Source organism: Salvia miltiorrhiza, chromosome 5, assembly GCF_028751815.1.
Source record: "Salvia miltiorrhiza cultivar Shanhuang (shh) chromosome 5, IMPLAD_Smil_shh, whole genome shotgun sequence".
Taxonomy (NCBI): Eukaryota; Viridiplantae; Streptophyta; class Magnoliopsida; order Lamiales; family Lamiaceae; genus Salvia; species Salvia miltiorrhiza.
In genome coordinates, this window is record NC_080391.1 from 32,540,592 (window position 1) to 32,568,060 (window position 27,469).

At 39.6% G+C, this 27,469-nt stretch overlaps 2 protein-coding genes and 1 non-coding gene across 3 annotated transcripts; 2 read left to right on the forward strand and 1 right to left on the reverse strand.

Annotated features, from left to right (window-relative positions):
- Window positions 1-6,108: 6,108 nt before the first annotated feature.
- On the forward strand, window positions 6,109-6,215 carry LOC130987317 (small nucleolar RNA R71). The gene has a single exon (XR_009089705.1). It is a non-coding gene; the product is annotated as a small nucleolar RNA R71 (small nucleolar RNA).
- An 8,922-nt stretch (window positions 6,216-15,137) lies between these two features.
- On the reverse strand, window positions 15,138-16,403 carry LOC131025813 (uncharacterized). Its single transcript, XM_057955601.1, has one exon. The coding sequence runs from the start codon at window positions 16,401-16,403 to the stop codon at window positions 15,138-15,140; it is 1,266 nt and encodes a 421-aa protein (XP_057811584.1).
- A 2,044-nt stretch (window positions 16,404-18,447) lies between these two features.
- On the forward strand, window positions 18,448-27,464 carry LOC130986872 (probable LRR receptor-like serine/threonine-protein kinase At1g53440). Its single transcript, XM_057910399.1, has 24 exons — window positions 18,448-18,651; window positions 19,183-19,354; window positions 19,762-19,833; window positions 20,274-20,342; window positions 20,462-20,533; window positions 20,609-20,680; window positions 21,779-21,850; window positions 22,089-22,160; window positions 22,262-22,333; window positions 22,477-22,548; window positions 22,639-22,710; window positions 23,381-23,452; window positions 23,913-23,978; window positions 24,393-24,455; window positions 24,525-24,563; window positions 24,654-24,703; window positions 24,780-25,144; window positions 25,236-25,431; window positions 25,509-25,646; window positions 25,724-25,842; window positions 25,962-26,172; window positions 26,250-26,487; window positions 26,715-26,865; window positions 26,952-27,464. The coding sequence occupies exons 1-24, from the start codon at window positions 18,561-18,563 to the stop codon at window positions 27,333-27,335; spliced, it is 3,000 nt and encodes a 999-aa protein (XP_057766382.1). The 5' UTR covers window positions 18,448-18,560; the 3' UTR covers window positions 27,336-27,464.
- The last annotated feature ends 5 nt before the right edge of the window (window positions 27,465-27,469 follow it).

The window sequence follows — 27,469 nt, forward strand, 5'->3', positions numbered from 1 at the left end:
TAATACTTTTGTGCCTTCCAGTTTATGATTCATAATTCCTGGTGCTTAATTTCTTGTGAATTATCTGATCAATAGTTTGCATGTGTAGCTATTCGGTTTGAGACCTAGCGGAGATAACTGTTTAGCGGATTCAGGAATGTATGATATGATCTTAACCTTGAGACCTAGCGGAGATAGGTGGATCATAGGGAGCTATTCTTAGGAGCCATTGGGAGTTAGTAGATTTTCTTTAGACCTAGCGGAGATAGAGAATTTACTAATCTACGATCGTTGCTGCTCTAGCGAGAGTAATTGATTAATTAAGTGATCTCTCATCATAACTGGATTAAACTGGTACATAGGATTAATAGATTAATTGCGTAGATTTAGTTAATGAATTTACTACCCTAGGATCAGTTGTCTTTTATTATTTGATTTTTGTCTACGTGATTTTAATTATTGTTATATTTGCGTTTTAGTTTTAAGTAAATCAATCTCTGCTTTCGTTTGCCTGTCTACTGTTTTAGTCTGTTTAGGAGATAGCTAAAGTAGTTTCGTTGTGTCAGTCCCTGTGGATACGATACTCGGTTACTGATTAATTGCTACAATTGCACCGTGTTAGTTGCGGTATTTGTTGCTAATAATTTAGTAATCAACTTTTTGGCGCCGTTGCCGGGGATTGATTAGAAATTACTTTAATATTTCCGATAGGACTTAGTAGTACTTCAGGCGTTTACTGTTTCTTTTTATTTTTATTTTTCTAATTCTCGTTTTTTTTTCAGGCACTGCTTACAATGGCTACTGAGGAACAAATTCGTGCTCTACAGGAGAAGCTGCAACAGCTGTTGGACGCTCAAGCTGCTAAAGAAACTCAGAATCAGCCTCCGATTGCAGAGATGTTCGTTCCTCAGTATGAGTATCAAGAACCTCCCCGTATTAATGCCAATAATTTTGAGCTGAAGACTGGTTTGATCACGATGGTCCAGCAGAATCAGTATGGAGGACACGCTATAGAGGATCCTGACTCAACCTAGAACACCTCTAGTTTGACTTGCAACAGGACAAGGACATTCTAGTGATGGTAAGCTGACCCAGTGTCATCTCTCAATGAAAGTCTTTAAGGGCTTTTAGTAGTATCGTAGGAAAAAGCAATAAAAGAAAGCAATAAAGAAATTGATTATTAAACTAAAACTTGGAATTAAAAACTTAATTAAAAACCGAATTGTAAAACTAAGCTGGGCGAATTGAACTATTAAACCCTAGACAAGATTTTAAAGAACTTAAATTAAACCTACTTATGAAAGTAAATACTTGTAAAAGTAAAGACTTCTAATCTAGGTATAAACTAAAGTGCATAATTTAAATTGCATAATTAAAAAGAAAGCATAAACATGAATGAAAAACGTAAACATGATTAAACAGAAATAAATTAAATTGAAATACGAAATACCGTAATTGTCTTGAACGTGTAATTGTGTCACGCAATCACAATCCAAGAAACTAAACTAAAAACGAAATTGAAATCTAACTTAGAACACTAAAAACCTCGAACTAAGAAAGCAATGAAATTCCTAAGCTTTGGATGCCAACAAATTGCAAGGTGGCGTCTAAAGCTAGGGCAAAAGATTGATTATTACAATGAAAAGTATGGCCCTATTTATAGACTTCAATTCCCTATGGATCACCATGGAAGTTGCCATGCAAAGAAGAATTCTAAAGGCAATAGAATCGTGCAAAATAAGGCAACTTCCAGCTGCAATGTGCGCTCTGGAACACTCCTACTCCGGCCGAATTCGGGGCTCTCGCTAGCGGAATGGCTTCCGCTCTGGCATTCGTCAGAGGAATGGGTCTCCAGCGGAATCGCTTCCTCTCTGGCATTCGCCAGAGGAATGGGTCTCCAGCGAAATCGCTTCCTCTCTGGCATTCGCCAGAGGAACGGTGAATTCTCTGCTATCGCCAGAGGAACGGCGATTTCTCTGGCTTCTCTGACTAGCGACTCTTCTGACTAGCGACTTCTCTGACTAGTGACTCCGCTGGCGCTTATGATTCCTCTGGCTCTTCGATTCCTCTGGCGCTTCGATTCCTCTGGCGCTTTTCTCTGGCTTCCCATTTCGCTGCTCTGGCAAGCGGGGCTTCGCTTCTCTGACATGCCCGAGTATGCACAAAAACACTATTCTTAGCCCAAAACTCTCCACAATTTGCACTATTCATCTTGAAAACCTAAATCTTCTGCAAAGCATAAAATAGACCATAAAACGCACCAATTTCCAGAAGATTTAACTTAAAATAAGCACATGCAAATCCCTAAAATTAGAACAATTAGGCATAAATGATAAATCAACCCCCCCCCCACACTTAGCCTTTTGCTTGTCCTCAAGCAAAATCCATATGAATCCTAGGAAGATATTGATTTCAACAATGCTAATTTCCATCCAAACATTCTCAAAGTGAATTCAAAATTTTACAATCAACACATATCTCTCGATCATGCAAGTAACTCAAAGTTTAAGAAACAACAAAAGAGTAATGTAAATAATTCGATCAGACCCAATTCTCCGCTAGAAGTGAATTCCCTAATGTGATCGCCTTTATAATCAATATCACCATTTTTCACACTTTGTGTGCTTAAGATTTTCGACAGTTGAGCCATAATTCATGAAATAAAAATCATTTGGATGTAATCCAAAGTCTTTTCACGTGGTTTCCCATGCTCATAGTTAGACTAGAGGAGCAGAGACTCAGAGATATCACATTTCAGAATAGGCCAGATGTTTCAGAGCTGGCAATTATAAAGTTGGCAATTCGTCCAACATTTTTCACATTTCACAGATAAGATACGATCGTAGGCAATCACAATGACAACACTCCTTCTAGCATCTACCGGACAAATCACGTTTTACTAACTTACAATCGTGTTGTAACAAAACTCTTAATTCTTTGCACAATCAAGAAACATATATCAAGAGTAAAACAAGTAACCACCATTCATTCACAAACCCGAAATTCGCATCGAAAACCATCTATTCTTCCACAAATTCATAAAAATTAGCAAGATTCAAGACCAAAAACTAAGCATAGAAAAATCAATTTCGCCCAATTGAAAGCATAATCACAATAAAACACCCCCCACACTTAAAGCATGCCATGTCCTCAGGGCAAAAGAAAAGGAGTTAGAAAACATCCCTGATTATCAGCATTGAGAAACTGAAGCATCGTGCGAGGTGGTGAAGTTGGGAATTTACGGTCTATGGGAGAATGGAGAGTTGCAGCGCGGAGAAGGGCAGCGGTGGCGAAGTGTAGAGGTGGTGGTAGCAACGCTGGTGGTAGTACGAGAATTGCAGCGCTGAAAATAAGATATGCTCACCAAGCATCATAGTATCCGCAAAGCATCCAAAACTTAGGAAAGACACGAAACACACAACTAAAAACAAAGAAAAACAGAAAGTAAAAACAAACCAACGGTGGGTTGCCTCCCACCAAGCGCTAGAGTTAAAGTCTCCAGCCCGACTTCAGTTTGATCTTTAGTGAGGATCGTGCAGAGTGTGAGACTCCACCACCATCTGAGTACTCCGCCCATAGTAGGATTTCATGCGATGTCTGTCTCCTCTGAAATTCTCCTTAGAATGGGCTGCGCCAGGGTCAAACACGTCCTTTGGCAACACACCTTCTTTATTCAGGGACAACGCTACCGATCTGAACCTCGGCTTCTCCTTTTTCTCTTCTAAGAACATGTACTTGAGATTGGCTGGGAGTGCCTTCAGTTCCAGCACTGGCCTCGTGGTTCTCATCTGTTCATCAATGGGCAGCTCCGTATGGCAGGGCAGCACTGAGCTCGGTAGAACTGGACTGGACATGGCTGAGCTCGGCAGAACTGGCTGGGCAGAGCTGGGCAGCACAGAGCTCGGCATAGCTGAGCTGAAGGGTGCAACGCTGGGCAGTGGAGAGCTGAAGGTTGCAGAGCTGGGCAGTGGAGAGCTGAACTCTTCAGCTTCCCGAGCTAGCTCTTCCATTTCTGTCGATCCAGCACAGACTTCCACACACTCCTGCTCCTGTAAAAATACCTTCTCAACCAAGCCATCAATAGGATCTATAAAGGAGCATTCGTTGATAAAATTTGCAGAAGGCATAGCACGACTATCATGCACAGAGAAAGACACTGACTCCCCTAACACGGTCATTTTAATATTTCCATCCTTAACATCAATTAAGGTGTTAGTGGTTGCCATAAACGGTCTTCCTAACAGTAGTGTGTGCTCGACACCATTTTCATGCACCTCCCCAATCTCGAGAACCACAAAATCTACGGGAATAATCAAGCCCCCTACATTCACCAAAACATCCTCTACGATCCCACGGGGGTATCTAACGGACCTATCGGCGAGTTGTAGACACATGCGAGTGGGTTTCAAATCACCTAACTCTAATTGTTTAAAAATAGAGTAAGGCATAAGGTTAATTCCAGCACCCAAATCTAACATTCCCGTAGCTTCCTTACCATTTCCTAAAGTAATTTTAATCACGAAGCTACCTGGATCGCGTTGCTTTGGTGGTAGAGGCTGCTGTATGATCGAGTTCGCAATTTCTGAGACCAAAACCTTCTCATTGTCCTCGAACTTCCGCTTGTTGGAGACTAACTCCTTGAAAAACTTCACATACGCCGGGACTTTTCTGATCACCTCAAGGAGGGGTAGATTCACGTTCACCTTGGCAAGCATGTTGTAGAAGTCGGCAAACTGTTTATCCATCTTTTCATTCCGCAATCTGCCCGGAAAAGGAATTGGTGGCCGATAAGGTGTAGTGGATTTGTGTAGTTTGTCCTCTTTTCCTTCCTCCATCACTTCGTCTTTTGGCTTATCTTCCTTCTCTCCTTCCTTTTTCTTCTGCTCTGGTCCTTTTTCTTCATAAGGGCTCGTCAGAGTGGAACTTGGCAGAACTGAACTTTGTGCGGTGGAATTCTGCAGAGCTGACTTCTCCAGAGGTAACTTCGGCATCTCTGGACTCGGCAGAGCTGGCTTCGCCAGAGGTGATTTCGGAAGCTCTGACTTTGGCGTGGCTAAACTCGTCAGAGCTGGTGATCGTGACAGAGTGAACGGCTTTGTTAGAACTGGCGGTCGGATCAGCTCTGGCCTGCGAGTCGGCTCTGGTACCTCCACTTGATTGTCCACCAATTTACCACTACGGAGAACAGTGATAGCTTGAGCCTGATGAGTTTGCAAGGGTTGACCATGGAATTTTCCGGGCTGCTGTTGCTGCTGCAATTGGTTCAAGGTGCCCGACAGTTGCCCTACGGTGGTCTCAAGTCTTTTTATGGTGGATGCTTGAGACTCCATATTCTGTTTAGTCATTTCCATATTTTGCTTGCTAATCTCCATAAAAGCTTGCAACGTATCTTCAAGTGATGACTTCTGGGGCTGAGCATGTTGCTGCGAAGGCTGAAAATTCCCTTGCTGTTGATACCTCGGTGGATATTGTTGGGGAAAATTTTATTGCGGTGGGCAGGGCTGCTGACCTCTCCATCCATTATTGACGTTCTGCCCTTGATTATAATTCTGCGGTCTGCTCTGCCCTTGGTTATAGCTCTGTCCTTGATTATAGCCTTGCCCTTGATTGTAGTGTTGCACGAATCCAGGTCTGCTCTGCATTTGATTATAACTCTGAAATCCTTGTGCCGCATAGACTTCAGCTTGTCCTTCCGGAGTAAATTCTCCCATTCGATGACACTCATGGGCTCCATGGCTGACATCTCCACAAATACCACAAGGTTCAGTGTACTGCAGGGCAGGGTTCGGCGAGGCTGACATTGGCAGAGCAGGATTTGACTGAGTTGGCATCGGCGGTGCTGAATTCTGAACTGGAGAATTTTCCATCTTTTCCATCTTGAGCTGTTGGACTTCTCGCATGATCGAGGCTAACTGCTGCTGCATCTCGAATTGATTTGTAACCGCGCTGGCTTCAACTCTTCTTCCACGGATGGACTTCTGTTGGGAGCTTTCGGCCAATGTCTTGAAAATTTCTTTCAGGTCGGCAGCTGTCTTCCGAGCTATGTTTCCTCCTGCCGTGCTATCCACCATAAATTGGGCAGTTTGCACTAACCCATCATAGAAGAACTGCATCAACATAACATTGGTAAATTGATGTTGAGGGCATTGACGGAGGAGTTCTTCATATCTCTCCCAAGCTTCATGCAGGGGCTCATCCGCTCCTTGGGTGAACTCCATTATTTTCGTTCTCAACTCCTGTGTCTTGTGACTTGGGTAGTGTTTCAGCATGAATTTTTCACAAGCTTCTCCCCACGTAGTGATAGAGTTGGGTGGTAGAGATAGCATCCACGTCCTCGCCCAGTCTTTAAGTGCGTAGGGGAAGCACTTGAGCTTGAGTTGATCCTCCGTAAGAGTAAGTAGAGGGATTGTTTGCACTTGTGTGCAAAAATCCCGGATGAATTGCAGCGCATCCTCGCTTGGCATCCCGTGGAACACCGGCAGCAGATTCGAATCATTAGGTTTGAGATTGTAGTTTCTCACAGCAGTGGGAAGCACAATTGCCGACGTGTTGGTATCTCCAATTACCGGCCTGGTGAAGTCTCCCATGTATTCCATATGCTGGGCTATCTCCTTCTTTTCCTTGTTTAATTTCTGCCTAGGGCTGAAATTGGTGGAGCTGGCCTTTTCCTCCTTAGCTTGTTTTGCCGTTTCTGTTGCGTGCTCTGTATCGGCAGAGCTGGCGTCCTCTTTTGTTGGCTGCTCTGAAGGTTCAGAGTCAGAGCTGGCTGGCGAATCTATTTCCCCCTCTCTTGCGCTCTGCTCGGGTAGTTCAGAATTAGAGTAGGACTTGGCAGAGCTGGCTTCTTCAGTCTGCTCTGGAACTTCAGGTTCAGAGTCAGAGAAGAAATCTTCAGTTCTGTCACGTGTTTCTCCGTCAGAGCTGGAGTTTGAACCGTCTGCTCTGTCGTCACCGAAAACTCCCTTGCAGCTATTCTTCCTGAAAATCCCTTCGCTAATACTATGCAAAGGAGACACCAATTTGCCTTTAAGACTACGGCGTCCCTGCATGCACAACACTGAACAAACGGATTAAACGCACCGAGTGGGAGAAACGTAAAAACAAAAATTAAATAAAGCAAGTAAAAACGACACAACTAAAACGCCTAAAACTTTCCCCGGCAACGGCGCCAAAATTTGACTCAACCTAGAACACCTCTAGTTTGACTTGCAATAGGACAAGGACATTCTAGTGATGATAAGCTGACCCAGTGTTATCTCTCAAGGAAAGTCTTTAAGGGCTTTTAGTAGTATCGTAGGAAAAAGCAATAAAAGAAAGCAATAAAGAAATTGATTATTAAACTAAAACTTGGAATTAAAAACTTAATTAAAAACCGAATTGTAAAACTAAGCTGGGCGAATTGAACTATTAAACCCTAGACAAGATTTTAAAGAACTTAAATTAAACCTACTTATGAAAGTAAATACTTGTAAAAGTAAAGACTTCTAATCTAGGTATAAACTAAAGTGCATAATTTAAATTGCATAATTAAAAAGAAAGCATAAACATGAATGAAAAACGTAAACATGATTAAACAGAAATAAATTAAATTGAAATACGAAATACCGTAATTGTCTTGAACGTGTAATTGTGTCACGCAATCACAATCCAAGAAACTAAACTAAAAACGAAATTGAAATCTAACTTAGAACACTAAAAACCTCGAACTAAGAAAGCAATGAAATTCCTAAGCTTTGGATGCCAACAAATTGCAAGGTGGCGTCTAAAGCTAGGGCAAAAGATTGATTATTACAATGAAAAGTATGGCCCTATTTATAAACTTCAATTCCCTATGGATCACCATGGAAGTTGCCATGCAAAGAAGAATTCTAAAGGCAATAGAATCGTGCAAAATAAGGCAACTTCCAGCTGCAATGCGCGCTCTGGAACACTCCTACTCCGGCCGAATTCGGGGCTCTCGCCAGCGGAATGGCTTCCGCTCTGGCATTCGTCAGAGGAATGGGTCTCCAGCGGAATCGCTTCCTCTCTGGCATTCGCCAGAGGAATGGGTCTCCAGCGGAATCGCTTCCTCTCTGGCATTCGCCAGAGGAACGGTGAATTCTCTGCTATCGCCAAAGGAACGGCGATTTCTCTGGCTTCTCTGACTAGCGACTCTTCTGACTAGCGACTTCTCTGACTAGTGACTCCGCTGGCGCTTATGATTCCTCTGGCTCTTCGATTCCTCTGGCGCTTCGATTCCTCTGGCGCTTTTCTCTGGCTTCCCATTTCGCTGCTCTGGCAAGCGGGGCTTCGCTTCTCTGACATGCCCGAGTATGCACAAAAATACTATTCTTAGCCCAAAACTCTCCACAATTTGCACTATTCATCTTGAAAACCTAAATCTTCTGCAAAACATAAAATAGACCATAAAACGCACCAATTTCCAGAAGATTTAACTTAAAATAAGCACATGCAAACCCCTAAAATTAGAACAATTAGGCATAAATCAGATCCTAATGCGCATCTGGCGCAATTTCTGGAACTTTGCAACACTGTAAAGATGAATGGAGTATCTGATGATATTATCCGTGTTCGTCTTTTCCCTTTCTCACTGCGGGATAAAGCGAAGTCGTGGTATCATATATTGAATTTGAGTGCAACTACTACGTGGGGAGATGTAGCTCAAGCTTTCCTACGCAAGTTCCATCCTCCTGGCCTGACCCTGAAATTAAAGATGGACATTGTGCAGTTCCAGCAGTTTGAGGGAGAAAAGCTGGCAGATATATGGGAGAGGTATCAAGAGAAGTTGAGAAAGTGTCCGAGCCACGGATTTGATGAAGGCACGCTCATTATCATGTTCTACAATGCTTGTGGAGAGCGTACAAGAATGCATTTGGACACAGCTGCAGGAGGTTCTCTGCTTCAGAAAGGCAGTTCAGAGGCTTGGAACATCATAGAGAGTATGGCTGCTACAAGCTATCAATGGCCAGTAGAAAGAGTACAATTGAAAAGGGTAGCAGCTGCTTCCAGCTCTGATCCTATGGCAGCGATGGTTACACAGCTGGCAGAGCTAACTACTAAGATTAATGCTTTGACCATTGGAAATCAGGAGCAAGCTGTGAGAGATCCCATATGCATAGAAGACGTAAATTTTGTCAATGGCCAAAACTATGGAAATTTTCAGAAGGTACAGCCAGGAATGTACAACAGAGGGCAGCCGTTCCAGCAGCAATATCAGCCAGGAGGGCGCCCACACCCAAATCTAGCCTATAGCAATCCCAACAATGCTGTGCAACCTCCACCAGGATTTTCTGTTTCTAGTGGGGGAGTAATCAATGAGCCAAAGAAAGATTCAATGGAGGAGATGATGAAGCAAGTGTTGGTGAAGGTCACTGGGATGGAGGCAAACTCGGCAAATTTGGGGACCTAAATCTCCAACATGAAGCAAAATTTTTCAGCATTGTCTAAGCAAGTGCAGATGTTGGAGACTCAAATTGGTCAGATGGCCAACCAAGCAGCTGCGCAACACACACCAGGAAAATTTCCTAGCAACACTCAGTTCAATCCGAAGAGCCAATATCAACAACCTCAGCAAAATCAGCAATGTCATTCCATCCGGGTGGTTGATAATTCAGTTGAGGATGAAGAGCAGCGGAATCATCCAGAGCAGAGGAATCACCATTCCTCTGCAGAGCAGCGGGATCATACAGAGCAGAGGAATCACTATTCCTCTGCAGAGCAGCGAGATCATACAGAGTGGCAGTACGGCAAGGATGGCAAGGAAAAAAATGTAGAGATTATGGAGGATGATGACCTGGAGACGATTGTGTGCGATTCGCCGCCTACTTCTAAGGAATCGTCGAATACCTCTGCTGTTAAGAAGCCTATTCCTACTCCTATGTTTCCCAGACCAGAGTACAAGCCTGTAGCACCTTTCCCTCTTCCATTCCCGAGGCCAAGATTAGATGAGCAAAATTCCAAATTTTTGGAGACATTTGAGAAGTTGGCTGTGAATATTCCTTCCGTGGAGATCTTGAGAAATAAGCCAAATGAGGTGCAAATCGTGAAGGCTGTGATGGAAAAGAAGAGTGCATTCAATGAATTTGAGGAGGTGCTCGCAGTGAAGGAGTATCAGTTGGCTACAAAGAGGGAAGATCCGGGCAGCTTCAATATTCCTGTGAAGATTGGAAAGTCATTGTTTGAGAAAGTGATGTGTGACACCGGAGCAAGCATAAATGTCATGCCTCTCAAAGTGTATAGGAAGTTGCAGCTGGGGGATTTGAAGCCAACTAACAAGACAATTCAGCTTATTGATAAGTCTTGCTCTAAACCTCTAGGAGTTGCGGAAGATGTGCTTGTGAAGGTGAGTGATTTTTTCTTCCCAATCGACTTTGTAGTGTTGGATATTCCGGAGGATCCAAAGATGCATTTGCTGTTGGGGAGACCTTTCCTTGCCATATGTGGAGCAAAGCTAGATATACAAAGGGGGACGATGACATTGGGAGCCTATGGGGAAACTGTGATTTTCAAGAAACCTCCACCAAAGGAAGTTCCCCAGAATGAAGTGATTAATTTGGCTGACAGTTTTCTAGCGAATTCGGAGGATGAAGAGGTTGAGAAAAATGAGCTGCCCAAGTATGAAGGCAAGAAAAAAACTCCAAAGCCAAAAGAAGCTCTGAATTTTGAGATGTGTTTGTTTTTGGAGCATGATGGGGGGTCTTTGAAAACCCATACCCCCAAGAAGAAGAAAGTAAAATTCCGGATTTTTCGGAACAAGAATGAGAATGGGGCAATGCTTGTGGAAGATGTTCGAGCCAAGAGAAGTGTTTTGGTGGAGAGAGCACCCAAGAGTAGAAAAGCTTTCCAATGGTTAGAGTGTTGTTTCCGACCTCCATGAGTTTTTGAGGTATCGTCGAGCTCTAGACGTTAAATTAAGCACTTGTTGGGAGGTAACCCAACCGTTTTTGTTTTGTTTTTCTTTATTTCAGTTTCGTTTTGTTTCTTTTTGTTTTGTTGTTTTGTTTATTTTTTTTTTGCGGTGTTGAGCTTGGAAGTTGCCAAAGCTCGCGCTCTGTTCATGCCACCGCCAGAGGAACAAGTGTTTCTCTGCCAGAGTTCTGGAGGTCTTCATGTTTCAGCGCAGCCGCTCTCCTCGCTGCCCTATCCAGCGCAGCCACTCACTTCGCTGCCCTACCCAGCGCCGTCACTCTTTACTCTGCCCAAGGTCACAAACCTCTTTTCACTGCCTCTCACGATGGTTCAGTTTTTCAATGCCGATAATCAGGGACGTTTTCTACACTCTTCGTATTTCTTTTATGCCCTGAGGACATGGCATACTTTAAGTGTGGGGGAGTGGTGTTTTGTTGCTTATATTTTTCTAAATTGGGCGAAATTTATTTTTCTATGCTTAGTTTTTGGTCTCGAATCTGGCTAATTTTTATGAATTTGTGGAAGAGAAGATGGTTTTCGATGTGCATTTCGGGTTTGTGTTTTTGTGGTGGTTATTCTTATTTTACTTTTAATATATGTTTCTTGATTATGCAAAGAATTATGAGTTTTGTTGCAACACTTTTGTAAGTTAGTAAAACGTGATTTGTCCGGTAGATGCTAGAAGGAGTGTTGTCATTGTGATTGCCTACGATCGTATCTTATCTGTGAAACGTGAAAAATGTTGGACGAATTGCCAACTTCAAAGTTGCCAGCTCTGATACATCTGGCCTGTTCTGAAATGTGATAGCTCTGAGTCTCTGCTCCTCTAGTCTAACTATGAGCATGGGAAACCACGTGAAAAGACTTTGGATTACATCCAAATGGTTTTATTTCATGAATTATGGCTCAACTGTCGAAATCTCAAGCACACAAAGTGTGAAAATTGGTGATATTGATTATAAAGGCGATCACATTAGGAAATTCACTTCTAGCGGAGAATTGGGTCTGATCGAATTACTTGCATTACTCTTTTGTTGCTTCTTAAACTTTGAGTTACTTGCATGATCGAGAGATGTGTGTTGATGGTAAAGTTTTGAATTGACTTTGTGAATGTTTGAATGGAAATGAACATTGTTGAAATCAATCTCTTCCTAGGATTCATATAGATTTTGCTTGAGGACAAGCAAAAGGCTAAGTGTGGGGGAGTTGATTTATGCTTAATTTACTCTATTTTTAAGGGTTTGAATGTGCGTGTTTTAAGATAATCTTCTGGAAATTGGTGCGTTTTATGGTGTATTTTATGCTTGGCAGGAGATTTAGGCTTTCGAGATGGAAGAATGCAGTTTTGGAGAATTTTGGATGAATTAGGCGTTTTCTAGGTGTTCTGGTCTCCAGAGCAGAGGAACCGACATCTCCAGAGCAGAGAAATCACCATTCCTCTGGCGTCAGAGAAATCAACTCACCAGAGGAATCGAAGCGCCAGAGAAATCACCATTCCTCTGGAGTCAGAGAAGTCAAAGTCCAGAGCAGAAAAGCGCCAGCGTTAGAAAAACGAAGTGCCAGTACAGCGAAATCAAGTCTCCAGTGCAGCGGAATCAATCGCCAGAGAAATCACCATTTCTCTGGAGTCAGAGAAATCACCATTTCTCTGGAGTCAGCGAAATCTAGAAGCCAGTGTAGCAAAGTCATCACCAGAGGAGTCAATAGTCAGAGCAGTCAAGTGAGAGTCAGAGCAGCGGAATCACAAAAGTCCATTACAGCGGAATCGAGAAGCCAGAGAAATCACCGTTTCTCTGGCGATGGCAGAGAAATCATCATTCCGCTGGCGACCCATTCCGCTGGCGAGGCCAAAGAAATCACCCATTCCGCTGGCAACCCATTCCTCTGGCGATAGCAGAGAAATCGTCATTTCTCTGGCGCGACCCGTTTCCTGGGTGACATCCGTTCCTTTGGCGAGAGCTGAGAATTCAGCAAGAGTGGGAGTATTTTCCGGAGCGCGCATCCAGCTGGAGAGTTGCCTTATTTCACACGATTCTATTACCTTTAGAATTCTACTTTGCATGGCAACTTCCATAGTGATCCGAAGGAAATCTGAAAACTATAAATAGGTCCTCTTTTGACCTATTCAGCAATCCCCCGAACCCTAGCATTCATATTTTCAGTTTTTTAGCTTTAGAATTTTATTGCTTTTCAGTTTTCAAGGCTTGGATCAAGATTGAAGATTCAAGTCGCTACAATCGTTTTCATTCAGTTTTTATTTAATTCAGTTTTTACAATTGCGTTCAATTTAATTATGTTTATGACTATAAATAGGTCCTCTTTTGACCTATTCAGCAATCCCCCGAACCCTAGCATTCATATTTTCAGTTTTTTAGCTTTAGAATTTTATTGCTTTTCAGTTTTCAAGGCTTGGATCAAGATTGAAGATTCAAGTCGCTACAATCGTTTTCATTCAGTTTTTATTTAATTCAGTTTTTACAATTGCGTTCAATTTAATTATGTTTATGTTTGATTTTATTATGTCTGGCTAGTTTCTTTTAGCTGATTCTAGGGTTTGTAAATAGTTGATTGAATTTATGTGATTTATTTGTTAATACTTTTGTGCCTTCCAGTTTATGATTCATAATTCCTGGTGCTTAATTTCTTGTGAATTATCTGATCAATAGTTTGCATGTGTAGCTATTCGGTTTGAGACCTAGCGGAGATAACTGTTTAGCGAATTCAGGAATGTATGATATGATCTTAACCTTGAGACCTAGCGGAGATAGGTGGATCATAGGGAGCTATTCTTAGGAGCCATTGGGAGTTAGTAGATTTTCTTGAGACCTAGCGGAGATAGAGAATTTACTAATCTACGATCGTTGCTGCTCTAGCGAGAGTAATTGATTAATTAAGTGATCTCTCATCATAACTGGATTAAACTGGTATATAGGATTAATAGATTAATTGCGTAGATTTAGTTAATGAATTTACTACCCTAGGATCAGTTGTCTTTTATTATTTGATTTTTGTCTACGTGATTTTAATTATTGTTATATTTGCGTTTTAGTTTTAAGTAAATCAATCTCTACTTTCGTTTGCATGTCTACTGTTTTAGTCTGTTTAGGAGATAGCTAAAGTAGTTTCGTTGTGTCAGTCCATGTGGATACGACACTCGGTTACTGATTAATTGCTACAATTGCACCGTGTTAGTTGCGGTATTTGTTGCTAATAATTTAGTGATCAGTTCCAGTCGCCCATCTCGCCGGACACGATGAGTTCGATCGTGAGGTATGGTGGTCGTGAGGAAGAAATGTGTCTTTGTTCTTGCTTGTGGGTGAAGAGGGGACCAAAAATTCTAGAGATAGAGAGAGTGATTTTCGAAAGTTTGAATTGGGGGTGGAGGGTGGACCATGACTCTCCCTTTTCCTTTTTTTTTTTTAAGATATAATATGAGGGTGTTTTAGTCATTTAAATCATTTTGGTATACAAAAGAGTTGTTTTTAAGTTGAGGCAATAAAACATATAACTTGTAAAATGTGGTATTTAAAAACTTGGACCCATTTTCTTAATCTCCCTGCCGAAAAACTATGTGCCATAATAATGGGATGGAAGGAGTACATCTTAAATTTAAGTTCGTGAAAAGATCTTTAATATGGTATAAAAAAATCATCAAAAATGAATTTAAAATGAATAAATTATGAAAAATTAAAATTAAAAATATTTTTTCTCTCTTCATAAATATTTTACAACTTTTTATTTATATTTTTGTATTAAAATATTAATTTATTTATTATGACGCTTAATACTCTATTATTAAATTGAGCTTTATTATAAAAGAAAAGATCCCCTGAAAGCACAAAGACGCAGACTAAGGGCACGAAACTCCAAAGGAGATCGTAAAACAAAACATCTCAGTAACGAAAATCAGGATCGTCATCCATTACATCCGACCAACGCCCATGTACTACATTATTCATTGCCTGCATGCTGGGACTATTGCTAAGGTCAACTACAAACTCTCTCGGCTTATAACCCATTTCTTCTGCATTCCTAAGGCGACTTTTAATGCAACCTTCTGGAATTGCGAGCACCGGCTCCCTACCCTTTCCCGAGCCCTTTGGGCGGCCACGTCCACGCTTCGGCTCTGAGAGCAACTGCATTCCCTGATTAACCTGCTCTTCTAACCGACTTAGGCGACTAGCCATATCTTCCGTAGAAGGATTGGACTGCTTATCACCAGCAACCTCCTTTTGAGTCGGAGAATTAACCTACTCTAAACTTTCTGCCCCAACTCCCGACTGTTGCTCTGCCACTTCTTTCTCAATCACCAAAGTTTCCTTCTGTAAACCCTCACCACCCTCTAAATCAAGACCGGCCAACACATCAAACTGATTTCCTTTGCCCGAGGGGAGATCACGCACATGAGCACCCATGCCGGTTCTCGTCCCCGTAGAGCTTCTCCGCAAATTAATGTTGGCCACAATCGAATCCACCGGAACTTCCTGTAAAGCAGCAACAGCAGAGTCGCTCTTGGGAGAAATCTCCCGAGGATTTTCTAGCATCAAACCCAGCCCAGCCTCAACAACAACACCAGAATCTTCTCGAACTTGAGAAGGTCTGTTGCTGTTCTCATTCTTTCTACCCAAAGAATTTTGCGCAACTCTCGCCCGCGGTGAGAGGGGCCTGCTTCCAAGAGAAACTGACTGCCTCGACGAATTCTGAGAATTAAAATAGGCCGAATCAACATGATTCTGCCTTCCTGAGCATCCTCCCGACCTCGGAGAAATAGAACCGCTTTTATGCGCCGGCGGAGAATTCGCGAAATCCAGACCTGGAATATCCCCATTCATCGCAAACTTCTCATTATCAGCCAGAGAAGCAAAAGCATTACTAGCAGCCGTATAATCACTCTCTTTAGGCTTCCAAAGGGAAAACTTTTTGTCCTTTGCAAAACCGGCCCCTGGATCAGTTTGGTTATCTCCCTTTGTCATCACCTGTTCCTTTTCCGAAATCACCTTAACCTGATCCGAGTTCTCCACGCGAGGTTGTTTCTTTTTGCATTTATCAACACTATGCCCAGTGATCCTGCAATGTGTACAGTAAAGAGGTAACTTCTCATAATAGAATTCAACGTGATAAGCCATATCATCTCCTTGAACTTGCATCGACTCTTGCAGCGGAAGAGAGAAATCAACTTCGACAAGCAGCCGAACATAATGCCCAACATCGGCATAAGCAGACGCCCCATCAATTTTAATAGAAGTGCCAACGACGTTGCCAATAGCTGTGATAACTTCAGGATGCCAGAACTCCACAGGAAGATTATATATTCTTACCCAAACTTGGCTCAACGAAGAAACTTCCTTATAGGGATTAAACCCTTTCACCCACTCCCTCATACGAAGGGATCCCTTCGACAAATCCCATAACTTTCGAGCCTTAACAATGTTTTTGTCCTCCATTGTATCAAACTTCAAGATATAAAAGCCCTTACACATTGGGATCAACTTCCACTCCGAGGAAATCTTCCACATCGATTGTAGTTCCTGCTTAAGTTCAGCGGTAGGACGAGGCGTATCACCTTTTTCCAATAACAATTTTCCAATAATCGCGTATCAATATTCCTCAAACCGTTTCTTGCAAAATTCAGAAGGCAAAGAAAGAGTAAAGCCATGACCTGATTCTTGTGCCTGAAGCGCCGTGAACTTATGAGTAAAGACATCTGGGCGTCGCAAAAGGCGGGGAGCAACCGCACCCGCGTAAGAACCACGTTGATTATCCGGGAGAAAATCCCCCTTCGCGCCGGAGCCACCAGGACAGCTACTCTTTGTCGCTGCAGCATGAGAAGCGTGCTTTCCCGGAGAGAGATGAGTGTCTAGTGTCGTCGGTTGCACCCCCGTAGAGGATCTGGCATCGACAGTGGCTAGAATACGCTGTTCGTGGGAAGAAATCATATTCTTTTCCCGAGCAGCAAGCGGAGGCAAGGAATCAGCCGGCAGGTTTGTGACTCTGCCGGCGGCGACACCCGACGAGACCCCCGGAGAGGACCTGGCGTCATCAGCAAGGAGACGTTGTTCGTGAGTTGAAGGTTCTGTGTCTCGGAAGGCATGCCGGTTTCCCGAATCACAGCGGACGAAGTTGTTAGAGATAGGGGGGAGGTTAAGACCTGACCGGTCCGGCGAAGCGCCAGGGGACCTGACCGGAGGGCTCATGGAAGGTGGCGGCTAGGGTTCCATTTTCAATCGTCTGTTCCCTATATTTAATAATAATAATAATAATATTAATAATAATGATGATGATAATAATAATGTGTAATTTCAATTTTTATTATCAAATAATTTAAATTTATTTAATAACTATAATTATCATTATACTTTATACAAAGTTGAAATATACTACGTTTTAAATTCAAGATTTTATTGAGTAATTAATGTGGATTACTTTATTTTATTTTATTGTTAAAACATTTTATTTATTTATATTTTAATTTTATTTAATATTTATTTATTATTTCAACATATCATTTAATTTCAATATTCATTGTGCATCGCACGGATGGACGTTCTATGCTTAAGAAAGAAACAACAAAAATAAAAGGAAAGAAAGAAATAATTGAAAGAAAAAGAATGAAATGAAACGTTTTATTTTTTGGCATGACAAAGGAACAAATATAATTGGCTTCACTATGACAAATTGTAGTGAAGCCATTAATTATTTAGTAAAAGTTGTAGTGATTTAATAGTGCATAATTAATAGTGATTTAATTATTAAGATCCAAATCCATGATTTATTTCCTAATTTAATAGTGCATAAAAGGTACAAATCAAATATAAATATTTGGGTATGATAGGGTAGACTGGATTGATCTGCATCCAAATTTTAACTCGTATTCTAATTCAAATCGTGTAAATGATATTATTCGGTTATACAATTGACACTGTCTATAATTGATACTATTCGATTATATAAATGACACTGTAACATTTCAAAATGTTATAGTGTCATTTAAAATATTAGTGTCATTTACAATCTTATAGTGTCAATTACAGAAAATATCATATATATTTTTGAATAGTGTCAATTATACACAGTATCATTTATAATGTTATAGTGTCATTTGTATAACATAATAGTGTCAATTACAGACAGTGTCATTTGTATAACCAAATAATGTCATTTACACGATTTAAATCGAATTGCGAGTTTAAATCAAGATGCGAGTCAGAATTTGGGTGTGGATTAATTCGATTGTACGGTACACCTGAATATACCCAAGAGGCCAAGGCCCAAGACCACCTCCAAATCAAAAAAAAATTGCCACACCCATTAATTTAGCCGATAATACATTATAGGGGCAAATCAGTCATGATCTTAATTAATTAATAACAGAGTCGATTTAAAATAATATTCATCTAATTTGATTCAAATTTTAAGGGCATCATCATGTATGTATATATTATATAAATTTATCTTTTCCCATATCAAAATATCCAATTATATATTTCACCAATTTAATCTATTACTAGATATATTAAAGTAAACGGTCTCTAAAGTAATTATGCAAATCCAAAATTTGCTTGAGTTATAGCTTTAAAGTTTAAACTGATTTGCGCAAATCTAAAGTTGGCTTGACTTTTCGATTTGATGCATGTTTTGTCTTTTGCTTTTCTTTGTCACCTTGTTTTTGGACAATGGAAAATTGTGTCGCCAAAATCCTTCTTGCAACTGCGTTTGCAACCTTACTTCTGATATCCGACGCGCAACTTCTGCCCGAAAATGAAGGTACATTTGTCTTAAGCATATACAAAATTGTGTGATGACAAAGAAAAGCTTGAAAGAGTTGCCTTGATCTTGCACCACAATCTAAGTGTTTATTAGTTATTGGAATTGTTCAAAATTATCGTTTTTTATTCACCACGTATGAATTAAATTCTTTTCTTCTTGGAAGATCATATTTGTCCTCCATTTTACTGATTTCCACATGTCATTGTGGCTATTTGTGTAGCACACTAGCACCAATGAAGAAGACAAATATTCTATGATTGAATTGGAAAAATGAAAAAAAATAAAGCATTTATTCTGAGAGATTGATATATATAATGCTGCCTATCAAGTTATCAACTTTCCTGGGAAAATGTTACTATTGTGTAAAGAAAATATTATGTGGTATAAGCCATTAGTATTTAACTGCTTCATTTTGTCATCTTCCTCTCCCGGGCATTGTTTGCTACTCTCAAAAGAAACTAGGTAATACTTAGAAATTGTTAACAAGTTTTCCCTACTTTGGGTTCTAATCTATGCTTTTGGTTACAGTTGAAGCTCTTCAAATAATATCCTCAAAGCTACACAACACTTATTGGGACTATATTAATGGAAGCTCTTGCTATGGTGGATTTAACTTCAATGAAGGGGTTAAGAATGTATACAGCAGTTTAGTGTGCGACTGTACCTTTAATAGTAGCACCGTATGCCATGTAACTCACATGTATGCTCTTGTTATCGTTTAAGCTTTTAAATACTCACTTACACGAGAGAAAGCATAGAGAAGATAATAATACTCATTACTTGTATGTTGTAAGAAGCTAATGCAAGCAAATACTGAATCAAATTTCCAGCTGTTATATTTAATGGTTCTGCCTCATTTGATATGCTTTCGGACTTAGTCATACATATGCTGCATGACGCAAGTGGCGCTGTTGTTGTATACTTGTATGTTCTTCAACAATAATAGCAATTTGTGCCTTTGAAGGTTGTGAAAGAGAAAAAAGGATGTCTTTAAAATTGCAAGATAACAAATTGCAATCTCAATAACTTCACTTGATTGACTTGGTTTTCCAGACAATTTTACGATCTTGTTACGGAGGCAAATAATTTTCTTCTTCTCTCATGCAGGCAGTTGAGGGGTCTCAACTTGACTGGAACTTTGCCTGAGGAGTTTGTGAATCTCACTTATCTGCAAGAGTTGTAAGGGACATCTCTTAATAACATTGCCCATTCATTTATACCGATGAACTTTAAACTCTGCCATTTTACATTTTACCTTTAATCGTTATTTGCTCTGACTGTAGAATCTGAATTTCAACATTTGATGCTGTACCATTCTTCTTTTTCTCTCTTTCTCCCATGAAATTTGTTCTTTACAGTTCTTTTAATGGATATTCTCCAAGCATTAACTGAGTTTTGAAATGCATCCTATTTGACGATGATGATGAAGAATTACACAATTTCAAAGAAAAAACTTTTGAGTTGTAGGATACATAAAGTTTTGATTTTTAACTGAGTTCAGTGTCAATAGATTATTATGTTATACAGATTGGAGTAAGCTAAATATCTCCTACTCTCCTAGTACTGTGATTGCAATTTTTTACTAAACAAGGAAGACTGATTATACTCCTCTATTCCAGAGATCTCACTCTAAATTACCTCAGTGGATCAATTCCTACGATATTTGGCCAACTTCGACTTATCAAGTTGTAAGTTATTATTCCTCTTTTAATACCTTCAGAAATTGCACGAGAAGTTGTGCCAGCCACAACCATAGCCTGGTTTCCGTTTAGGAATTTGACACAATACTATGGTTTGTTTATTACAGGTCCCTTCTTGGAAACCACATTAGTGGTAAAATCCCAGCTGAAATTGGAAACATAACCACTCTAGAAGATCTGTAAGTGCAATGCAAATTATTTAATCTCTGGAAGAATGTTTCGGTGCCAATTATTTGTCGTTGTCTGAACTCTAGGGTCTTGGACGATAATCTGCTAGAAGGAAATCTACCTGAGAACCTTGGAAGTTTGAGCAATTTGAAGAGGCTGTAAGATTACTGATCATGATTTCTGTTTGCTATGCGATAGTTATGAAGCATCCAAATACATTCTGGTGACAAAGATTTCAAATTTATTAATATGATAGTCAATGTTTCATGTTTTTTGCTCGTTGCATATTACTAGCTAGGTGGAACAAGAGAATTCTGTTTTTAACTGTCAAAATGAACACTTTTGTAACTGATATAAGCAGGAAACCTCTGAATAAAAGCATTTATTACATGACATTTGAATTATTACAATGGAAAATAAAATTAACAACTTGAAAAGTAAATAAATAAAAAATCTAATTATAAGGTCTAATAGTTCAGATGTAATTGACAGTGTTCTTTATTTTGCTGTCATTAGATTGCAGAATGCAGAAACTTTCATTTCCAGCTCCATAATCCAAAACATTTATAGTGTGTTTATTTTTTGTTGAGGTGGCCAAACCATCTCATCTTACCCTCATAAAAGCATCAAGAAGTTTAAAGCTGACTTGCTAATATGGTAGTTACAATCTATGTACCTATGTATGTATGTGCTGGTTCAATATGTCATCCGAGTAGTATTGTACAATGAGCGTCTCAGATCTTCTTTTATCCCTTTAAAACCAGTTAGTTTGCATTTTTTATACTAACCTGTTGCAGTATCTCTCGTTCGATGTCCCTAGTTCACATTGTAAGTGAATAATTGAAACAACAAATCTATCATCAATATTAAGTTGGATGGCTTGAAAACTCAAAAACTCAATTAGTGGAACTTTAAATTCCTTTCCTCTGAATTTAATGACATTAGATTGTCATTTTGCTTTATAGGAGAAAAAAACTCTTCTATCCCTCATGAAATTCCTAACCCTTTGCTTATGCAATCATAGTTGATAAGGGGCATGTCTAAGCATGGATGTTTTCATATTCTATATTTTTGCTCAACCAAACTCTGGCTATATTCATCTATCTCCATTTCAATAGCAATTCTTTGTAGCCATGCATATATGTCTAATTCTTTTCAGAAGGTCCTATTACATGATTTGTACCTGGTACAGAATCTCAGTAGAAAAAACATCACGACTTTCATTGGTTTGATGATATCTGACATATTTCCTGCAGCCTGCTTTCTGCGAACAATTTCAGTGGAAACATACCAGCAACATTTGGCAATCTAAGGAACTTGAGAGATTTGTAAGTTATATTTGAGTACAAAGTCTTAGAAATTTCTAAAATTGGGTATTGGTTAGTTCAAGGATAAGGCCAAGAGAGTCCAATGGGTTAAAAGTAAAACATGAGCATGGCCACTTTTGCGTGTCAAGATGATGTCTAGATTTCGTATGTTAGGTTTCTTTACATACTGAACTTGGATTGCATCATAGTTGGTCAGGAAATTGTACTAAGATTAGACTATATGATGTTGTTTTTGCAGTAGGATAGATGGGAGCAGAATGTCAGGGAAAATACCTGATTTTATTGGAAACTGGGCCCAACTTACAAGACTGTGAGTCTGGTTTATACTGCTCTTTCAATCACTCTTCACTTGGATCTTTTTGGTATCTAGACATGATAAAAACCATCATACCTTTACTGAACTTTTTGTAGAGATATGCAAGGGACATCAATGGAGGGTCCTATTCCTGCAGCAATATCCCGGTTGAAACACTTGACAGATCTGTAAGCCAAGATATCCTCTTATCTGAGTTTTCCAACTAGATAAAGGGAAATAAAGAAAATAGCCAAATTTTGTTTGATGTGTGATTTCATTATGGAGTATAATAAATGTGTTCATTTTCAATCAGTTTTATTTTTGTTGCCAGGAGGATATCCGATGTCGAAGGAACAGCCATGAGTTTCCCAAATTTGCGAAGGATGAGAGGCATGCAGTATTTGTGAGTGTAGGGGTTATTTAGAATAATCATGAATATATTTTCTATTTATAAGTTCTTCGGCAGCGTAATGTTCAAGTCAATGTGATGCAGGATTTTGAGAAATTGCTCAATTACTGATACAATTCCTGCATACATAGGAGACATGACTCAACTAGACACTCTGTAAGTTTTTTTTTTTTTTTTTTTTCCCACATAACAATTACTTATTGGATCAGAATACAACCATCTATTAGTTGTTTGACTTGGTCATGCATAGTTTACTGTTCATGTGTAATGTTCAAGTGAATGTGATGCGGGATTTTGAGAAAAAGCATATCTACTGTTCATATGTGTCTCTCATATCAATTTATATTTGTCTCAAAATAATTGATTCTGCATAATCCGTTTTTTTTTCCATTCCAGCATACTTGGTTCCGAATTTTAATAAACTTTGTACTCTGAGGGACTTTTTATTAGTCCTAAATTTGAGATCATGCAATTCTAGAACAAAATATATATATATATATACTTCCTCCGTCTACAAAAGAACTTCCTAGGAAAGAGTGATACGGGTTTTAAGAAAAAGGTTGTTGAGTGTATTAAAAGTGGATAAAAGGTTGTTGAGTGTATTGGGAATGATGAAAAGGTGTTATAATTAGTATTGTGAGTAGTGAAAAGGTGAAAAGTAAGGGTAAATAAGATATTTATAAGTGGTGAGGTATAGTTCAAAAATAGGTAGGAAGTTCTCTTGTGGACGCCTTGAAAAGGAAAAATAGGAAATTCTTTCGTGGACGGAGGTAGTATTAATATATTGCTCTTTAACTTTATTTTGTCTTTGATAACTTTTATGCAGTGACCTCAGTTTCAATATGCTGAATGGCGAAATCCCCGGCAAGCTTGAAGTGCTAGAAAAACTGAGATTCATGTACTTATCTTGCACGAATTTTTTAAAATTTCGTATCTTTTTTGTTCTCTCTTAATGATATTAGTGTTTCCTAGCGTCCACACAAAAGTTATAGTTTTTCCTCTTGGGGTGCGTTTACTTTGATGGATAAATTTATCATTGAAAAATGAGGGATAACAAAAATTTATGCCTTTAAATATCTCATTTCTTTTCCAAATTTGACACAAAAGAGAAGTTCACCATTTTCCCTTCCTTATTTTCACTTCAAGGATGGATAATGTTATCCCTCCATTTGAAGTGAAAATAAGGAAGGAAAAATGGTAAATTTCTCTTTTGTGTAAAATGTTGGAAAAGAAATGAGACATTTAAAAACATAAATTTTTGTTATCCTTCATTTTCCAATGATAAATTTATCCATCAAAGTAAACGCAGCCTTATTGTTATTTTTTTTGAGGAGTTGATATTTTATGTTTCCTTATAGGTTTTTGTCTCACAACTTGCTGACTGGAGAGATACCTGGTTGGATCTTGAATAGCAGACAGAATATGTGAGACTTATTTTCCAGCTTGCGGAACTACAATAATCTAAACTCTGATTGGTATTATTGACTTATTCTCTGCATTGATAGCAATTTTAACAAATTAATAAAACCAGAAATGTCTTGATAACATCACAATTTCATATTCTTCTGCTGGAAACGTTTGCCTTCATCATCATCACTAGCTAAAATAAGTCTAATTGGCTACTCTCTGACCATATACCAAATAAAATAGTGATTCCAAAATAGGACAAAGCCAGTGGTATGAAATTAAAGGAGCAGTTGTAGCTAGCTCTCATGAGATGGATTGGATCATTCTTCATGCAAATTGCCAAGTCCAGAAAAGCTCTCTGTGCTTACTTCTTGGCTGCTGTCTCTTACAATTTTTAAGAGTCGTAGGAATTTATGACTAACTAACTGCAGGGATCTATCTTACAACAACTTCACAGTGTCCTCTGCAAGTAGCTGCCGGCAGTTTTCCACTGTGTACGTTTTCCTTTATATAATTGATTTGAAGCTTGACAGTAGCAACTAACCTACCTTGTATGTTTGCAGAAATTTAGTTGCAAGTGATTCAAATGCATCTAACAATTCGTAAGTTCCTCTTGATTCCCAATTGGATGCCGTAGTTCTTTTGTTCAGAAATATTTTCCCCCCTTAATGCGGAAGTATGAACATTCGTAGAACCTTATGGTGTTTGCAACGAGACCTTCCTTGTGCCAGTAACCCCAAGTGTAAGGGTTTCGACTACTATAATTACTTAACAGTTAGCTTCCATCGTTTGCCTACTCATGGTCATTGTATTTGCAGATTACTCACTTTTCATAAATTGTGGAGGAGGAAGGGTTAGCTTTGAAGGAAATGAATATGAAGATAATGCAATTGATGCAGGTCCATCACACTTTGAATCCACTGATAGATGGGGATATAGCAGCACAGGGATTTACATGGGAAATGACAGAGGCAGATTCGTCGCACAAAATGATACTCCAATGTCATCAGTGAATGCAACAATATATGAAACAGCTCGTCTTTCCCCGTCTTCACTTAAGTATTATGGACTTTGCTTGCGCAGAGGTAGCTATAAAGTGCGTCTCCATTTTGCTGAAATAATGTTTTCTGATGACTCCAAATTTAGCAGCAATGGAAGAAGGATATTTGATGTGGCGATACAAGTAAGTCGGATCCTTGATTCTCGTGCTTTTGTTGAATCCTTGGCCTCCATGTAGTTTCTATGACATCTCATGTATCAATTTTCCTTCGCAGGGGCACGTGGTGTTGACAGACTTTAACATAGCGGAAGAAGCTAAGGGTGTTAGGAAAGGTATCTTTAGAGATTTTGACGTTCTTGTGGATGGTAGCACCTTGGAGATCCACTTGTACTGGACAGGAAAGGGGACGACGGCCATTCCTGACAGAGGTGTATATGGACCATTGATATCTGCAATTGCTGTGATGCCTAGTACGTGTATTCAGATCCTTTCTGATCCACATTCCTTTTGACTACATAATCATCAGACTGGCTTTCTTTCTCTGCAGATTTTGATGTTAGTACGGGGGAGCTGTCTGTCGGAACCATTAGTGGAATTGTCATCTCTTCAGTTGTGGTCGTGCTGTTGATTTTATATATTCTCCGGTGCGGAGGGTATCTTGGAAGAGAAGAAGTCGAAGATAAAGGTAAGTAACTTCAGATAAGATTATTTCTCTTTCACAGTTCATCATCGCTTAAATGTTTTAGTATCTTCTTGATACAGAACTTCGAGGGCTTGATCTGCAAACTGGATACTTTACTTTAAGACAGATTAAAGCTGCTACAAATAACTTTGATAATGCTAACAAGATTGGTGAGGGAGGATTTGGGCCTGTCTACAAGGTAAGTAAACACATTGCTTTGTTCCTTCCGACTTTTGAATACATATTTTTAATAATGAAGAAAAAACAAGTGCTTTTCACTTGAGATGATTCTCACAGACATAACTTTTCCTGTTTCAGGGTATCCTGTCCGATGGAACAGCAATTGCAGTTAAGCAGCTCTCGTCTAAGTCAAGACAAGGAAATCGTGAATTTGTGAATGAAATCGGCATGATATCTGCCCTAAAACATCCCAACCTTGTCAGGCTCTTTGGCTGTTGCATAGAAGCAAACCAATTGCTACTGATCTATGAATATCTAGAGAACAACTGTCTTGCTCGAGCACTCTTTGGTAAATATGTTTCCTATTGCTTATTCTTCGTATACTTGTGCTGTTCTTTATATATAACTGTTCAATTCTTCATTTAGGTCGTCAGGGACAAAGATTGAACCTCGACTGGTCAACAAGAAAAAGGATATGTTTAGGAATTGCAAGGGGGCTTGCATATCTCCACGAAGAATCGAGGCTGAAAATCATCCATAGAGACATAAAGGCAACTAATGTTCTTCTGGATAAGGATTTAAATGCTAAGATATCCGATTTTGGGTTGGCAAAGCTTGATGAAGAGGGGAAAACTCATATTAGCACACGCGTCGCTGGAACTGTGTAAGCTTATTTCAGTGATATCACTAATTCCATTCATGCACATACAGGTCTGTGAAAGAAAAGCGAGGCTTCTTGGATTACTGTGCCATGATTAATGTTTGCCTAAATTAAAGAAGACGATATGAAGTGTTAATTATGTGCATGATAGTTGTGGAATAATGTTTGACATATCTGCTAGTTATAGGGAGTCTGGAGTTTACTAAATTCGACTTTCTTTGAATTTCCAGAGGATATATGGCACCTGAGTATGCGATGAGGGGCTATCTGACGGACAAAGCAGACGTTTACAGCTTTGGAATCGTGGCGCTGGAAATTGTCAGTGGCAAAAGCAACACTAGTTACAGGCCAAAAGAGGAGTTTGTGTACCTTCTTGATTGGGTAAACTTGTTTCATGCAGTCCATATTTGCTCAAGAAAAAACATTCTAGTCTCCTAATCTTGTTTAAATTAAATTGAAACGTAAAGGCGTACGTGCTACAAGAGCAAGGAAGTCTTGTGGAGCTTGTGGATCCAAGTCTTGGGTTGGAGTACTCGGAAGAAGAGGCATTGCGGATGCTAAACTTGGCTCTGCTGTGCGCCAACCCCTCCCCGACTCTGAGACCTTCCATGAGCTCAGTGGTGAGCATGCTCCAAGGCAAAATCCCAGTTCAAGCGCCACTTGTGAAGTGCGGTGGAATGCACGAGGGTGTGAGATTGAAAGCGTTCAGGGAGGATAGCCAGAATGGTGTGTCTGATGATAGCAGGGAACAAAGAGGTGTGTCAATGGATGGACCATGGATTCATACCTCCTCCACCAACAAGGATCAAACTCAGGATTATTTGGCTTCTCTGTTTGTTCATACTTGTTGATGTCTTCTCTCTTTCTCATAAGTTTCTATGATGCCATTTTAATACTATGGGGAACAGAAATACAAAATGCCTTCAAACTAAACTTCCCCTTAAAAGTATTAGTTTATACATTCAAAAAGTAATAGTTGGATCTT